This window comes from Notechis scutatus, chromosome 1 (genome assembly GCF_049901735.1).
Source record: "Notechis scutatus isolate UNSWTSFEM ecotype Mainland chromosome 1, rNotScu1.2, whole genome shotgun sequence".
Lineage (NCBI taxonomy): Eukaryota > Metazoa > Chordata > Lepidosauria > Squamata > Elapidae > Notechis > Notechis scutatus.
The window spans coordinates 313,369,374-313,387,619 of NC_142009.1; the positions used below are offsets into that span (position 1 = coordinate 313,369,374).

Here is an 18,246-nt window from a genome sequence, read left to right on the forward strand (position 1 = left end):
GATGTGATTATTTTATGTTATCATGTTTTGAAATTATGTCTAAGAAGAAGAATTGGAGTTTCATTTCCAGTATTTTTGAGGTTTTTTTTTAAAACTTGTCCACCAAATATGGCAAAATATTTCTTCTAATGAATAGAACTTTCAGCATTTATTACTATATAATTTGCCTACCCTGGCAATTATTGACAGAGTTGTATACCACATATACAATACAAAAGGTCTACAATATGCTTCTTTAGACATTTTTTGTTATAGCAAAAATAATTAGCATTCTTACCTTACATTCTCTAAATTAATTTAAATATAACCTTTAAAGTAGAATGAGATTTAAAAGTATGGTCAGTGGAAAGAAAATTTGCAATAACAATAAACATATACGTCAGTGGTGGGATTCAAAAAGTTTACTACCGGTTCTGTGGGTGTGGCTTGGTGGGCATGGCTTTGTGGGTGTGGCCATGTGATTGGGTGCGGGTGACATTTTTTGCTTTTTTGCAGCCACCCCCACCCATTTTTGGGGCCTTCTGGGCCTCAGAGGAGCCTCTAGCGGGGCATTTTTGCTCCCAGAAGGCTCCTCTGGGACTCAGGAAGAAAAAAAAACCAGCATGGAAGGGGCTCGCAGCAACCTTCCACGCTCCATTGTGGGACCTTCCTGGCCTCAGAAGAGCCTCTGGGGGTCTGAGCCTCTCCCTCCATTTTTGCCTCCCTGGGCTTCAGCAAGGGGAATCCCAGCACAGCTGATGGTATGAACAGCTGATTGTCGGGAGGGGAAAAAAAAGAAATACCTTAAGGGGCGAGCTTCAGACAGGCAGGGTGAGCAAGTATTGGGTGGGCCGGGCAAGCGAGCTAGCGGCAACCAGGAGACCAGGTCGGGGGCGTGGCCAGCCAGAACTTACTACTGGTTCGGCGACCCATGCCAAATCCTTGCTACCAGTTCGCCCAATGCGGTGCGAGCCGGCTGAATACCACCACTGATATACGTACAAAGTGTTTTTTCAGTATGAAAGAAGCAATTACTTTTTAAATAGTTTATGAAACAATAGGACTTAAATTACAAAATATTATTTCTTTCTGTTAGAGCTTACCCTGAATTGTTCCTCTTGTAAATTCCAATAAAATGAAAAAAAGAGCATTACAGAATTACTGCTCAGCTTTTCACAGTAATATAGATATATATTTTCTCAGACTATATTCTCCAGAGGATGAGTGCTGCATATTTTACCCTGGAGAAATGTTTTCTCATTTTTTCTGTCTAAAAATAAGAGGATAATGCTAGGAAAATATTGAAACATCTCTACAATAGAATCAATCTGTGATGAAGCAAACAATGCCAGATGCGCTAATGGTGAACTGAAACGAATTCACACATACCTGTGCGTCACTGGATTCCCTAATCCCTAATTGCTCGTAATTCCCTAATTGCTCATAATGTGTGCTTCTGCAACCAAAAGTGTGCATTCATTAACACAATTGAAAGCCGCAAAGGCACTTCCCTTGTGCTGAAAGTTGTGTCAGTGGAATACTGTAGTTTAAATTTCAATCTTCCGTTTGGATAAGATCCCTTACCTATACAAGTTATCCCTTGATGATGTTGAAATGAAAAGGGGGAATCAGGATGAGGTTATATCTTACACATACAGATTAACAGAGTTGTAAGGGACCTTGTAGGTTATCTAGTCCAACCCCCCCACCCCCCAAGCAGATCCTACACCACATTTGACAGATGGGAGTCCAATCTCTTCTTGAAAGCTTCCAGTGATGAAGCTGCCCCAACTTTTGAAGGCAAGCTGTTCCATTGGTTGATTGCTCTCACTGTCCGAAAATTTCTCCTTATTCCCAGGTTGAATCTCTCCTTGTTCAATTTCCATTCATTATTCCTTGTCTGGCCTTCAGATGCTTGTAAAATTGTTGACCCCTTCCTCTCTGTGTCAAGGGAAGCCTCTGCAGCCTCAGGAGGCCGAAAAATGGGCCTTCCGGAAATATCGGAAGTGCCCGTTTTCAACCTCCGGAGGGCCTCTGGAGCCCAGGGGGAGGCTGTTTTCGCCCTCCCGGAGACTCAAGCGAAGCCTCTGCAGCCTTGGGGGACTGAAAACAGGCATGTTTCAGCACTTCTGGTATTTCCAGAAGGCCCGTTTTTCGGCCTCCCGAGGCTGCAGAGGCTTCCCTCGAGCCTCCGTGAGGGTGAAAATGGCCTCAAACAGGCTGAAAATCAGCTGGGAGGCATGTGCACGCACAGTATAGGTAAGTTTGACTGGGGCTCATGTGCCCACACAAATGGCTCTGCGTGCCACCTGTGGCACACGTGCCATAGGTTTGCCATCAGGGTTCTAGAGTCTCAACCTCATTTTTATAGTGTGGTGCTATTATTCCACACTCTTCACCTGCTCTTTCGAGGAAAATCCAAGTACAGTACAAAATAAGAGGTTTCCTTCCAATCATATTAAGGATCCCTTAAATCCAGCAATTTATCTTCATAGGGGTCAAAATTAAAAAGAGGAGATGAGTAGGAAGGCTTCTTGCAAATCCTGTCAACCATATTAACCATTAAGTAAGCTCAGTCGGCACTGGGCAAGTTTTGCATTCCCAGATTGGAATTTCTCTGAGCCTTTTGCAACACACCACTTCTCTCTAGATGATGCTTCTTTAAGGTTTCTAACTAAGAGAAAGAGCTGCCTCTTAGCTTCTAAGGGTAAAGTAAAATATGCAGACCCAACTGATGGATATTAGTCAATCCTGAAAACATTTAGCAGAAATGGTGCATTGTTTAAATAATGGAATGGGATGATAATTTGAAAATGTGTAATTTGTGATTTTAATGAGCTGCCATCAGGTAGAATGTCAGGGATGGTTTGAAGTATTTCCTGCTGTTCTTCAAATGCCGATAACTAGCTACCGTCAGAGAAACTAAATAACTTTGCCTTTGGCCTGCTGACAGGTGCTCCATCATTTAAAAAGTTTAATATGGTTCCAGTAGTAAGACTTGGTCCCATTTAAGCTACCAAATGAACTATGTGTGATGATTCTTCTTTCAAAGCAGTGTGGATTCACTCTTCTACAAAGGGCTGGCCTCATTCAACCTCCTCCTTTGCTTCAGGTCATCTCAATAACAAACTTTAGGTTGTGTTTTCCATTCTCTCCACACTAGAGAAAATCTTCACCTGTTGAATTTGTATGTACTGTATTCTTGTTATTATCAGAAGCAAAGGAGACATAGGTGCATTGAGCCTGTCTTAAAACTACACAACCCCCAGCCTTTTCTTCTTGGTGTTCCATTGAGTCCTGTTAGAATCTCAAGAATCCAAACTTTCATTTAAACATATTGTATCTAGTGCTCATGTTGCCATGGTTTCAGAAGAAGAAATTGTCTAGTGTCAACTGTGGTTTCCATATACACTACTCATACTGACCCTTCTTTCTTGTTTCAAACTTGTGAGCATGATTGCAATGATATATAGCTCTTTCAAAATTTCTCCCTTGATGAGTGTAGTCAGACACAAGACATCCACTTATCAAAAGGCAGATGGCTTCCTGTTAACCTCTCCAGCTTCCTACACATTTTGACCTTTATTTTTTCTTTTTTTCCTGGACAATTGAACACATTTATGATCATGTAGGGCCTGCTTTCCATTTGATGGTTATTTTGCTAATTAAAAATAAAACTATTTAAAAAAATCAAATGGAAGAGAGTCTGGTAGCAATCAAGGGATTTGTTGGTAGGCTTGCTGGTCCGAGGAGATTCACAGTGCAATTGTGAATGAACAATAAAAGAGGAGTGATGCATATAGTTTTCCTGAAGTCCTATAGGTCAGGGGTCTCCAACCATGGGAACTTTAAGCCTGGCGGACTTCAACTCCCAGAATTCCCCAGCCAGCTTGCTGGCTGGGGAATTCTGGGAGTTGAAGTCCGCCAGGCTTAAAGTTCCCAAGGTTGGAGACCCCTGCTATAGGTGATAGAAAGAACCAGATTGGTATAATAGTGAAGGCTAGAACCTGGGAGACTATGAATTCTAGTCGTCTTTACCAGTGGTGGATTAAGGTTCACTGGTGCCCTAAGCACTGACAAATCTTGGTGCTCCCCTCCTTTGTACATACTGTACAAACGAAGCCATATTCTCAACTTTGTGGTGCCCCCTTTGGGCCTGGTGCAGTGGTGGGATTCAAAACTTTTTTACTACCAGTTCTGTGGGCATGGCTTGGTGGGCATGGTGTGGCTTGGTGGGTGTGGCTTGGTGAGCTTGGCAGGGGAAAATTACTATAAACAGGGAAAGGATACTGCAAAATCCCATTCCCTCCCCACCCCACTAACCTGCTCTCCAGCTCCGTTCTCCTGTGCAGGGCAACAAAAGAAAATGCAGCCAATCATCTGGGACTGGAGAGGCAGAGAATAGATGGGGGTGGGCCAGTCAGAGGTGGTATTTGCCAGTTTTCCAAACGACTCAAAATTTCCGCTACTGGTTTTCCGAACTACTCAAAATTTCTGCTACCGATTCTCTAGAACTGGTCAGAACCTGCTGAATACCACCTCTGTCCTGCTCTTTACCTACAAGGCTAGTTGGGTGACCTTGGCCCAGTCATTCTCTCTCAGCCTTAAGAACAAGGAGGAAATGGCAAACCAATAATGAAAAACCTTGCCATGAAAACTGTAGGGACTTGTCTGGCAGGTATTAAGGTAGGTAAAAAAAACAAAAAACTTTATCTAAAAAAAAAAATTGACCTACAAATTGAAACCAAAAATAAACACTTGAACCAAAAAAAAAAAGAGTCAAAAGCTGACTTGAATTCACACAAACACAAAATCACACTTGGAAATTAAGTGAGCTGGATCCTTGCTTCATTTAAACAGAACAGATATTATGTATTTATAATTCTTGTAAGATCTATAAAAGTTTGGATTATTTTCCTCATTGTTCTTGTTTTCTTCCCATTCCTATTGCTGCTTTCTAGCTGTTCCTCTCTAACCTTTCATGATCTAAATATGCTTTACTTCCATCAGTGCACCTGCTGGTGTGTTTACATTTCTGTTAACTGTTGTATGATGGATTGGAAGATCAGCAGAGGGACTTATTTCGTGTCTGTGGTGTCACTTACACTTGCACTCGCATGGACAGAGATCAATGGGCAAATTTTGTAATTACCCTCCCAGAATCTTTAGATCCTGTATTCCATTTTTAAGTTAAGCATTTTTCCTACCAATTATGATTGCAAATGCAACTTTGACACATTGGTTTAAATGCTTTCATTATTTTCCTCACTCTAAAATGAGACAAGCCATGACAAAGAGGTTAATTGCAACTCAATAGACCTATGCTAATGTTTTATTAAGAAAAGAGTAAGTCACGACTGCCTTTTCAGCAAAGCAAACCTGCTAAAAGTAAGGTAATAAGACAAAACTTGGTTCCTGTATCAGCCTTGAAAATAACAAAGCAATATTTAAGGCACTGCCTTAGAACAGAGAGAAACTGAAGTCCACGCTTCCCAATGAGGAGACGTTGAAACATATAAGGTGGTTGGAAGCATTGGCTCAATTCCCCACTTATCTCAATCTGTTTCATTGGGCCAAGGAAGGCCTAGTCTTATTTCCTGCATTACAAAATAGTAGCTGACGCAAAATGTTCCAGCTTCAGTCTTCTATTTGTGATAGGGAGCTTGCTGCCTTAGTTTATTAGAGAGAGAAATGAGACACTTTTGAACTCATTCATCACTACTAGTCAGGCTGCCAAAGTTTTTCAGCCACTTCTGTTGCCTTTTATCTCTGTTTTAGAGTGTCTTAGAATGAACACCACAAAGTTTGCTTCTCTGCTGTACAAAAATGCCGCACTGTCTTTTGCTCAAAACAGAATTCCCAGCCTCTGACCTCACTTAATGTTGACCATTATTAGAAAGCTGGTTGTTTGATTAATCAATCTGAAGGAGAGAGTTTGATGTCCAAAGCAAACACAGAACTGGTTTATAGCTCAGAGTGATATTTGTTTACCCTGATGTTCTCTCTCTCTCTCTCTCTCTCTCTCTCTCTCTGTGTGTGTGTGTGTGTGTGTGTGTGTGTGTGTGATAGGGAGAGAGGGGAGGTGCATGCAGTTGCAAAAGAAGAGTTTCTGAATTTGAATTCAGAGTACACCTGCTTCTCAGATTTTTGATCTATCTAATCTCTTCCCACTTTCGTTAGCCAAAAGAGGAAGAAAATATTTATTTCATTTATTTTGTTAAATTTATTTGCCACCTATCTTGTCATAGGGCTGCTCTAGGTGCCTTACAATAACAAAAAGGAAGAAAAACCAAAGGCGTGTAAACAGAAGAGAAGTAAAATAATAGAACAATAAAATAAACAATGACAAAGGAACACAATGGGAATAAATACAAGGAGATGGGACATAGTATACTCTAGGAGCTCTGGAATGGGAAAATATAGACTGAGAAAATTAAACATTTAATTTCTCAGACTACAAGTCTGGTTCAATTTAGAGAGCTTCTCTTCCTACCCATACTACTATTTCTATATAAACATGGGAGATCCAATGTCAGGCATTGGTCTTGTTGTAAAGGCTCCAGATTAGGTAGAGGAAGATAGGAAGGCCAAAAGGATAGATTGTAGTCAGAATGAGACATATAGTATACACTCAAGAATACCGTGTTTCTTCAACAATACAGCCTCCCCCAATAGGAAGTCCCAGCATGCTTTATAGGCATAAAATCAAATTAAACCCCTCTCCCCAAATTAAGGCCTATATTAAACATGTGAAATGGGGGGGAATGGCGGGGGCTTGCCGTTAGGAAGTACTTTTGTTGCACACTCAGATATGGTGCTGCCTGCATTGACCTCGGTGTTGGTGGGGCACTTCGTATCAGGAGACCTTCCACCACCGTTGCTTTCCCTTCTCCCCAGCCCGAACCCAAAGGGGCCACCAGGAGAGGCCACCCGTGGCAGTGATAGTGCCCACCCATCCGTGGACAGGGAGACAAGGCGACGGCCTGCGCCGCATCCTCCTCCGAGCTGAGCCCCGTTGAGTGAGCGCTTCTGCCTGATGCTCGGGCTGCTGCAGTGTTTGGACCTGCCAGCGCCTTTGGAGATGCATGGGGACGGGGACAGGTTGGGCGAGCGGTGGAAAGGACGGGCGGCTTCGGGGTCTCTCCACTGGACCCGCTGGCCAGGGAAGCAGCGCTGCCGTCACCTCGCCTCCCTATCCGTGGATGGGTGGGCGCTATCACTGCCTTGGGCAGCCTCTCCCAGTGGCCCCTTCGGGTTCAGGCTTTGAGGGACTTGGGAAGGAAGCCAAGCTCAGGTCAGCCCAGCTCTTTCGGTTGGCAGGCGGGCGCACACCCACAGCTCGCTTTCCCGGCTCTGCCCAGCCCGCCCGGCTCTGGTGGGATGAACAGAGGGTCCGGCAGGGAGGCGCTCGCTGCCTTGGCGAGAGCTCCGCCACCGGGCAGAAGGGCCCGCCTGTCAGCTGCGCTGGGCACCCCAGGTGAAGCTCTTCGCACTCTGCCTGGCGCCAGGCAGGGATGGCAGCTGGGCACTTCTCCTGGGGTGGGCTGATCCTGCGCTGCAGCCCTGGGAGATTCGCCTCCCTTTGTGGGGTTGGGCTGCCCTCTCGGGCAGAGGAGGCTTTGTCATACTGGTAGTAGGACGTTGTTTTTAAAAGAATTGGCTTTGCCTTCGAAGGCGAAGGGAAGGCGGCGACAGAAGCGCCTGAAGCCGAGTGTCTCCGCCGGGCTCCAGTTGCAGGGAGAAGCCCTGGCTGGCTGCGTGTGGCTGCGCCAAACACCGCAGCATTGCTCTAAACATTGCTGCAGCACGGGGAGAAGGGAAAGCAACGGTGGCGGAAGGTCTCCCGATACAAAGTGCCCCACCAATGCTGAGGTCAACATCCAAGCTGTCGCCGCCCACCTGAGGATGCAAGGGGGGAGATTTAAGTCACCCCTGAAAAGACGGCCTAGCCGTTTTTTCGGGGGTCAAAAAAATAATAAGGCCCGGCCTTATTTTGTGAGAAACACGGTAGTCTGACAGTATGTGTAATGACAGGATGCGTGACTGCTACAAGGGCTTTTTATGATCAGCTTGTTTTGAGACTTAATCAAAAGGCTTGTGCTGAAGCTTACCAAAAGCAAATGCCACAGTCTGTTCTGGGCTTCTGAACATCTTTGAGAAAAAACAAATAGTTTTTCTAGCGGTGAGCAGAAATATTCAGTTCAATTCAACATTGCTTCAGTTCATCACACTCAACAGCCAAACTGAACTGATTCAGTTTAGATCACTGGATTAATTTGGAAAAAGTGACAATTCAATTAGCCATCAGACTGAACTTTTGAAACAAATATTCTCACTGTGCATACTTTTCTAAAGCTCTTGAAATTTATTTTCTCCTTTGTATGTCTTCCTTTGTTTAGAATATCAGAATATCTGGAATTTTTTGGGAAAAAATATTGCCATACATGATTTAATGTAATATTTGTTTATATATACTATTTTGAAACTAATTTTAAAGGGAATTTAATTTAATTCAATGTGATTTCAGTTCCTGGAACCCACAGAATATACATTCTCAAAATAGTCTAAACTCACTTACCAGTCCTGGATAAATACAAGTAATGTATAGTTTGCTTAACTTAACTGGGGTTCTTGCTAGTTTGAAGATTTCATATCAGACAGACCAGGGAGTGGATTATTTCTTCCCCATATATTATTCTTTCCTGTCTAGATTTCTAAATAACTCTATTGGGGTATTCCATAACTGGGGACCCTGTATGTGGTAGGTCTATGCCAATGGATCTTTCCATGGATACAGCTGTAACTTGGAAAACTCCTTTCCCAAAGCTTCCTTCCACCCTAATTTTCTTAGGATAGCTGTCAATGTAAAGGGTTAACATTACTTTGGAAGAAAGAAAATAATTTATAAAAGTTCAAAATATTTTGTTTCAGTTGAACTTGGGTATGTAGCAACTTTATTTTTTCTTCAACAGATTTCTTATTTTCCTGATTCTTGTTTGCATCCATGAACTCTGCATGTACTGTCCTTGAAAAGACATTCCATTTTGGAATATTTGGATATAATCTTAATGTTTGTGAAAAATCAATGTTGAGAAAAAAATGCAACACCACAAACTGAGCCCAGAATTTGTTGTCTGTTATAGTATGTGATCCAATAAATAGGAGAATGAGGGAAATTCAAAATACTGAAATCATTCTTGGGTTGTTGTTGCTTTTTGTCTTTTAACTGATTAGCTCTACTGCCTTGATGTTATCAGGCCATCTGATAATTTTTCTGATCTGAAGGCCTGAACTTATTGCCTAGAAAAAGAATATAATTTCAGGGCTGTCTGATTCATCAGAGAATAGTAGATGGTTCCTGAAGCCCTAAAGGAAATAAAAGGAAATGAGGTTGGTTTTCTTTGTGCTGGATTCAAGCTGTTCAAACTTTTTTTCGTACTTCATAAACAGGAAATTCAGATGAGCAACCAAGGGAAGGGCATGTCTTATGTTCTTCTCCATAGCTCCTGAGGATAATGGAACAGCCTGACTTCTTTAGTGGTGGTTGCTCTTTCACTGGAGGTTTTAATGCAAAGGCTGGATTGCCTGTTATGTTCTGGACATAGGGTTGAAATATAAGAACACCCAGATCTCTTCCAACCTTATGATTCTATGTTAAAGTCTGGGAGTCAGGATGACATAATGACAAGATAGCTCTATCAAATTTTGTCATGCACAGTATTTTACTTTCATTAGCCTAAATGAACAAGAAAGGCTGGAAATATAACCTTTCCCTCTGTGTCCTGCAAAACCACTGCACAAGAAATGGATTCCAGAATGGCTCATTGATTTGAAAGAGTAAGCACAATTGGCTTCTGACTGGAAGAAGGAGGGGAGATTTTTCCCTTCAAGGCTAGGGTGAGTCCATGCTTCTGCATTTGCTTGTCAAAATAAGGTCAAGTTAATGACACCTCCTGAGCATCTTACTGCAAAAGGTCTGGAACAATGAATATGAGCAGCTAAAATGTTAAATGAGGGAATGTTTCTTTATGCTTGAACATATTAACCATGCCAACAGCTCTCTACCATTGAGATGGAAGAGCCTTGGGGCTAGCAGCTGCTACTATTCAATAGCAGTTGAACAGAGGAAGACCCCTTAGTGTAGTGTTTTGAGTGTGGAGAACAGAAAATCCTTCAACAATATCCAATTTTTATTGGATGGATGGTTTTCTTAATTAAATTAGCTTGAATCCCCTAACAAAGATGTGTACTATCAATTAGATTGTATAATATATATATATATACACACACATTTTAACAAGATTAAAAACAATAAAAATATAAGAAAAGAAAGTTGAAATGTAGTAAGTAAGAAAGAAAATAGAAAAAGAAAGGAAAGGCGAAAAGGAAAGAAAAAAGACTAGAAAGAAGTGGCTTCCAATTTTTTTGACAGGAGTTATACATGCATTTATAAATCAGAAATAAAAAAAATCTTTTTCTCCAGCAAGAAGTCCATGTTTCCAATCACTAATAAATGTAATAGTTGAATCTTTCTCTAAACAAAGAAGTTAATTTTGTCATCTCTACTAATTCAATCATTTTCATCAACAATTCCCCCATTGTGAGTATATCAGTCTTTTCATTTTTGTGTGCATATAGTAGTCTCATAGTAGTGATTATATATAAACATAGTCTTCTAAACATAGTCAACTTTTCTAGTTATCTGTCATTAGTGCCCCAAGAGAACAGTTCTGTTTTCAGTTGAATGTTAGTCTTTAACATTCTTTGAATCAATGTAAGTATTCAAACCCAAGTTTTTCTGGTTTTTTTAAGAAGTCCAGGCATGATAAAATGACCCCTCATGTTGCCCACATTTCCAACTTAAATTTGAAGTACACATTCACATTCTGGATAATTTTTTTGGAGTCATATACCAATGTTATATTGAATTGTAGAAATTCTTTTTTAAGTCATAACAATATGAATTTCAGTCCTTTCAAACACTTTTCCAACTATTCCAACTTTATGTTATTTATGAATTTATGTCAAAATTCTTAGCCATTTTATCATACATTCTTTCACTTCTTCATTCTTCACTTCAAATTTCTGCAAGGATTGTCAAGTTTTGGCAATTACATGTTCATCGTTTGCACATAATTCATCTCCAAAATTCTGTCTTTTGTTGCTTAATTCCAAATTACCTTGAATCTTTCTATTAATCCATTATACAAAACCATGGAAAATTAAATCCTTTGCAGCCAATTGTTCTCATGATTTCATCTTATACTCACCACGCTCTTGTTCTAACAACTTAAATTGTTAACCATTACCTACTTTTTGTTATTAAATACTTTTCTTCTTTCATTTTTATTTCATCTAACATCGCTTGTGTTTTCTTTCTCTTTTTTTGAGCTTACTATTATTGCTTTATAAAACACCCTCTCATAAAAGCTTTACTTGCATCCTAAACCATTCTTATATTTGTGTCTGTATTAAGATTATTCTCAAAAATTATTCCAAGTTCTTTTTGCAATCTTCCATTCCTGTTTCTTTCTACAACAATCTTCCATCTAATCTTCATCAGGAACAAGTTTGATGGGCAACAAAATGTTGTAGTGTATTTTCACCTCTCAATAAGATGATTCTGCAGGTTCTGTCCAGCCAGCTGTGTTTGGTCTAGTGGTTTAAGCACTAGGTTAAAAACCAGGAGACTGTGAATTATAGTCCTGTCTTAGTCATGAAGGCCAGCTGGGGGACCATGGGCCAGTCACTCTCTCTCAGCCCAACACACCTCACAGAGTTGTTGTTGTGGGGAAAATAGGAGAAGGAAGGTGTATTAAGTATTTTCATTGCCTTGAGTTATTTATAAAAATAATAGAGGCAGGATAAAAAAAAATCTTAAACATAAATGTTCTTTGCCAACATGCCATGCCATTTCCTCAACATACTTCTCAGTGTCAGTATACGAAGACTTGCTCCATTCTCTTAGAGCTCTTAGAGCTGAAGAAGTTTCTTGGATGAGAAATGAAACTTCTTCCAAGAAAAACCAGAAAGTCCAGTTGCCTTTTAAAAAAGCACCTTTGGGACAACCATGACCTGGATGACTGAGAATCTCCATAGATATTCTCTTTGAGGTTTGGAGATAAATACAGAGATACAGTACATTCCCTGATTCACTTACTCATTCACACACCCACTCATTTGCTCACTCACTCACTCACTTTCACACATACACCTTTACTGAAAACTGTAGGGTTTCTCTGAGTGTGCGGATGTCTCTTACTTGTTTCTCCACATCCCATTTTTCACTAATAATCATGATTATTATAGTGGGTCATGTCCAAAAGTTCTACTTTTGATTCCACAAATCAATACCGGTCAACATGCTGACACTGGTTAGAATTTCATTTTCCATTAAGCTATGAATAAAGGTTTAAAACTACAATGATTAGGTTCATGCCATATAGGTTCAATATACAAGCTCATGAAACTCAAATACTTTGGCCACCTAATAAGAAGGAAAAACTCACTGCAGAAGATTGAGGGCAATAGAAGAAGGGGACGACAGAGGATGGCTGGATGGAGTCACTGAAGCAGTAGGCATGAGCTTAAATGGACTCCAGAAGATGGTAGAGGACAGGAAGGCCTGGAGGAACGTTGTCCATGGGGCCACGATGGGTTGGACATGACTTTGCAACTAACAACAACAACAAATATAAGCTCAACCAAAATACAATGAACACAGATATGGGGAAAAAAAGATATGCAGGATGGACGGACGGATGGATATACAGCTATATTCAATGCAATGCAGTATTATCTATTAGGCTTTATGTGCCTATTATTATCTGTACTTGGTTTGATTACACATCAGTTATGTAATTCATCTGCTGGTTTCATCTTTGTCTAATAAAAATCTGGCAGTAATACTTGCAAATGCTGTTCTTACTTATCTCCAGTACCCATTGGATTTTTTTTCATGTTGAAAATGAATATTGGAATCTATTAGTAGTAGCATTGCTACATTGGTAGACTGCAGACTTAGTGCTGCATTTTTCATGCAGACACATAATAGGAATTGTTTTCTTCAATATGTCAACTTAAACAGAATCATTGGCTAAGCACTGAAAGATTAAAGAAAAGGGGCAATATGAAGGCCTATTCTGTCATTTCTTATACAAACAGCATGGAATAAAATGTTAAAAGATTAAAGCTTTTGCAGATTAATGATCTAAACGTCTGGGAATAAATCTTGATTGACCGACCATCTGTCATCAAAAATTCAAAATAGCTGACTAAGCCGAGATAATTCAGACAAATGGAGGAATCATAGATGGCATACAGTATTGTGCTGGAATTACTGGTTATCTTCTTGTTCCTATAATACAAGGCTGCTTTGAGGCATTTCTACATAAAGATCTTATAACTGTATTTTACATCAAATCTACTGTTATGTGTTCTACTTGGCTGACCTTGAAGAACATTCAGAAGTGTTAGCTCATCCAGAGTTCTGGATGCATCTCTGTGTACCACTGTGGAACACTGCTGTTGTGTGAACTGCACAGGCTTCCATTAGGCTTGTGGATGCAATTCAAGGTGTTTAAAGCCCTATGTGGCATGGACCTCTCTCCCCAGTGATTTCTGTCTACTCACCAGATCTGGCAGAATGTGCATATTCCAAGAACCATCAATAAAACAGTGACATTTTGCAGATCCTTGGAATCATGCCTTCTCTTTTACTGCTTAATAGGACAGCCTCCCTCCTGAATGATAGACAACACTTACTTTACTGGCCTTATTGGCTTTTTGCAAAGCTGTGAAGACCTGGCTCTTCCCCCAAGTGTTGAGCATGGGAAGTTAATATGGGGCTCTGGTATAGGTGTACGTGATTGGTAGTTTTTTGGCTTTACTGAGTCACAGTATGGTTTTATTTGTTTTTATTTTAGTTTAATGGAATTCTTTGTTTTTATCTTGTACACCACCTAGAATTTCTTGGATAGATGGGTGTTGTATAAATTGGATGGAGAGACAGATAGACAGACAGATAGGTAGATAGACCATCCACTGAATGGCTTGTATTGTCCCCTAATTTTGCGCTGTTACTTTGCTAGAACACTTTTCCAACTTTAAGATCCTCTGTCTGAAAAGTAGATCTGAAAAGATCCTCTGTCTTATTGCTTAACACTTTTTGATGTTTTCCCAATAGCAACACATGATACAATTTAAAATCCTAAAAAATCCCAATTGTTTTAACCTTTGTTTTGCCTTCCAAGTCCAGATAATACTTGATGATTATTATTATTTTATTATTTAAATATTTAAGTATTTAGGCCTAGGTTCATCTCAGCCTTCTGTATGTTGGTGTCAAAATATTATTGCTTCCTCTAATACCTGGGACAACTTTCTGAAGCCTTATAAAAATAAAGTCACCTTTGAATTACTCTTGACTCATGATGTTTTCGTGGCACCTTTAATAATGTTTACCTTGCAACAATACAGAAATAATTTGTATTGTCTTCTTCCAGGGAGTATTTTCCACCAAACCTCCCAGTGTATGCTATAGCCTGGATATTTCCTGATGATCTATCATCTAAACACTGCCCAATGACCCTATTTGGCTTTTTAAAATCAACACAAAGTGATCTTGGTAGTACCAAGGACTTAACACTTGTAAATAATACCCCAAACTCTATGAAATCTAAAATTCAACCACAGAAAGAAGTCTGAATGAATTGATGAACCACTATTTAATGTTAGGGAAACAGGTTTCCTTTGAGGAAACCTCTTTAGAGCTTCCCCTTTACTGAACTTTGGTGCAAATAATAGAAGATTAGAAGTATTTGATTTCATTTCAACAATAATAATATACAGTGAATAACAATGGCAGGACAAGGAGAGAGAGCAGCTTAAATCAAAACAGGAAATGAAACACGAACATTTGAGATGTAAGGAGACCTTTTTGTTAGCAAAAGTAAAGAAGATTTGAAAGAGTTCATTATGAAAGCAAACATGGAAAGATGTGTGTTAATTATTAAGAAGACAACCAACTTGCATGGTTCCTGCACTTACAGTCAAAGCTGAAGAAGTGCAGATGACAGAGACTTTTATATTCTTGAGCTCTAGAATACATAAAAGTGGAGAAGCAAAGCTGAGATAATTCTTCATAATAGTCAATGACAAATTTAGATAAGATAATGATGGATTAGATCAGAATAGTAAAGGTGGTGAAGTTTCCAGAAATAACGTACAGCGGTGGGAGCTGGACACTAACACAAATTATGAAAAAAAAGATAGATGTTACTGAATTATGGATGCAGAGATAGTAAACAAACCATTCCATTGGTTGATTGCTCTCATTGTCAGGAAATTTCTGCTTAGTTCTAGCTTGCTTCTCTCCTTGGTTCGTTTTCATCCATTGTTTCTTGTCTTGTCTTCTGGTGCTTTGGAAGCCAATGGAAAAGGTGGCTGGATTAGATTAAAAAATTACTGGAATGTCCTTGGAATGGGTACTGTTGGAGATATGTGAAAGTGATAAACATTTGTATTCAATCAAGACTGAACAAGATGGGGCTTAATTAACTAGATCCACTGATACAGTTATATGTTTATATTTTACGCCTGGAGGTCCACTGCAATTTTGAGGGTTTTTTTATTTAAAACATAAGTGTAATTTTTATTAGACTAACTTATTTAGTTAAAATAATTTGGAAACTGTGGGCACTTCATTACTGAAGGTTTTTAAGAAGAGACTTGACTGCCACTTGTCTGAAATGGTGTAACATCTCTGCTTGAGCAAAGGGCTGGACTAGAAGACCTCCAAGGTCCCTTCCAGCTCTATTCTATTCTATTTGTTATACATATAGTCATAAGGTGAAGAAAAATGTTGGATATATTGTCACAAACTCCTATTCATGTATACACACATTCAACCAGGTCTGCATTTCAATGTTACCACATTGTTCTGAGCCTAATGTGAACAATATATCTTTTGCCATTTCACAAATATTTTAATTGTCACCTTAAAGCCTTAAATATTCTGCGTAGGAGTGCATGAACAAAGAACTGCATGCATAACATTATTGACATTGTAAACCATTATGCTTTTTTGTCCCTAAATGATAGGTGAGTCATGGTCACTCATAGCCCAAAACATCTCTTTCCCTTTCCTCAGGCTGGACAAAGTTTGCCCGTTTGACGCGAGCTCTAACAAACAGCCGGAGTGTTCTGCAGCAGCTAACGCCTATGAACAAAGCTGAGGTGATCCATAAACACTCTCGATTAGCTGAAGTAAGCGTTCACTGAAACATAAAAGGAAAAGTGTTACCTTTTATGACTATGAGATCTAGTACCATATAAAGACCCCAGAAAAGATACTGTGGTACAAAGGGCTTAAGGAAGGAGACAATGGAAGAATGGAACAGGAACATCATAATAATACTCAATACTGTCCTGAACTGTCATTAATTCATGCCCTCTCTATTAAACCTGTCGGGGTAAGTAGAAACAGCTGGAGGAAGACAGCCAAACAAGTAGCCTGACCCTAGGCAATGGAGAGCTATTTAGATGATGAGTGGCACCTTGAATTGTACTAGGAAGCATACTCTGAACCAATGTAAATCATAGAATAGTGGTGTTGCATGGCTGTAATGAAGAATGCCCAAAATTGCCTGCACTTCTAGAGTCGGGTATGAGTAAGCCTAGAATTATTTCATTTTAATTCACCTATAATTTATTTTATCTGTTCTGAAGTGCATGAGTTTGCCTGTCATTGCATTGTTCTAATATCTGTGTATCTTTTGTTGAAGGTTCTCCAGCTGGGATCTGATATCCTTCCACAATATAAGCAAGAGGCCCCAAAGACTCCACCACATATAATTTTACACTACTGTGCTTTTAAAACCACTTGGGACTGGGTCATCTTAATTCTCACCTTCTACACAGCCATTATGGTTCCCTACAACGTTTCCTTCAAAACAAAGCAGAACAATATTGCTTGGTTGGTCCTGGATAGCGTGGTCGATGTTATTTTTCTGGTGGATATAGTTTTGAACTTTCATACTACCTTCGTTGGACCTGGTGGAGAGGTAATATCTGACCCCAAGCTCATCAGGATGAATTACCTGAAAACCTGGTTTGTGATAGACCTCTTGTCATGTTTACCTTATGACATCATCAATGCCTTTGAGAATGTAGATGAGGTAAGCAATATCACTTTACTGTCATCTGTTGATCATTGTTCTTATAGTTTTCTTAGAAGATAAAATTTGCCTAAGAATGTTTAGTTTTGAGGAATGACATCTTTTGGAAGATCTTATAGCACACTAAGGATCTGATATCACAACAACAATGTCTTGTTTTTTAATGTCTCACAGAGTAGCGCATGAACTTAAATTGCAGCAAGAATGGCATTTCTTGGATCGGGGCAGATTGGAATCTTGAAAACATGAGATTGATCCATTGAGGATGTTACTGTTATGGGAAACTTTCATATGGTTGCACCCTTAGGCTTGATTTTGTTGAACTCCACCCCGCATCCCATGCCCCTGCTACAGGCCCTCTTTTTTCCTTCGTAGCCAACTAGATAGCAATAGCACTTAGATTTATGTACACTGCTTCACAGGGCTTTACAGCCCTCTCTAAGCAGTTTACAGAGTCAGCATATTGACCCCAATAATCTTGGTTTTCATTTTACTCACCTCGAAAGGATGAGTCAACCTTTAGCCTAGTGGGATTCGAACTGCCAAATTGCAGACAACTGGCAGTCTGCATAAGTAGCTTGCAGTACTGCATTCTAACCACTGAGCCATCACAGCTCTACTTTTAACATACCTCTAAGAAACTCATAAGTATGGCAGAAGTGCAGTAGTATCCCTGTAGCTCATATTGAAAGGCAAATTGTACTTGGTTCTGGGTGCAATGTGCATTTATTTCTAGCATTATTCTCTATAACTTGGTACAATCTCCTTTAACAGTTTTTGGAGACATTGCCCATCATGTTACATTTGTATATTGGTTCTTGTCCTATCCTCAGAGCTATGGAAAATGAATCAACACTCCCCTGTGACGGCCCTTAAAGTATCTGAAAACATTTTTTATTGTAAACCATCCAGAGTAATTTAGAAGATTTGGGCAGTGTAGAAATTTGATAGATGATGACAGATAGATAGATGTATAGATGATACAACAGCAGTTTTATTGATTTTTCTTAGTCCTCGCTTTGTTAGACTACACATATCTAGTTTCTTTAAGTGTTTTTCATAAAATTCAGCCTCCAAGCCTTTCATATCT

At 39.7% G+C, this 18,246-nt stretch overlaps 1 protein-coding gene across 2 annotated transcripts in view; it reads left to right on the forward strand.

Moving 5' to 3' along the window:
- The window catches only part of KCNH5 (potassium voltage-gated channel subfamily H member 5), a 219,131-nt gene that overhangs the window by 43,050 nt on the left and 157,835 nt on the right, over positions 1-18,246 (forward strand). Inside the window, exons 5-6 of one of the 2 annotated variants that reach the window (XM_026670063.2) lie at positions 16,130-16,245; positions 16,764-17,156. In XM_026670063.2, coding sequence (XP_026525848.1) covers positions 16,130-16,245; positions 16,764-17,156 — 509 coding nt within the window. The remainder of the gene's footprint in view (positions 1-16,129; positions 16,246-16,763; positions 17,157-18,246) is intronic. The other variant, XM_087952312.1, reaches the window with a different exon arrangement.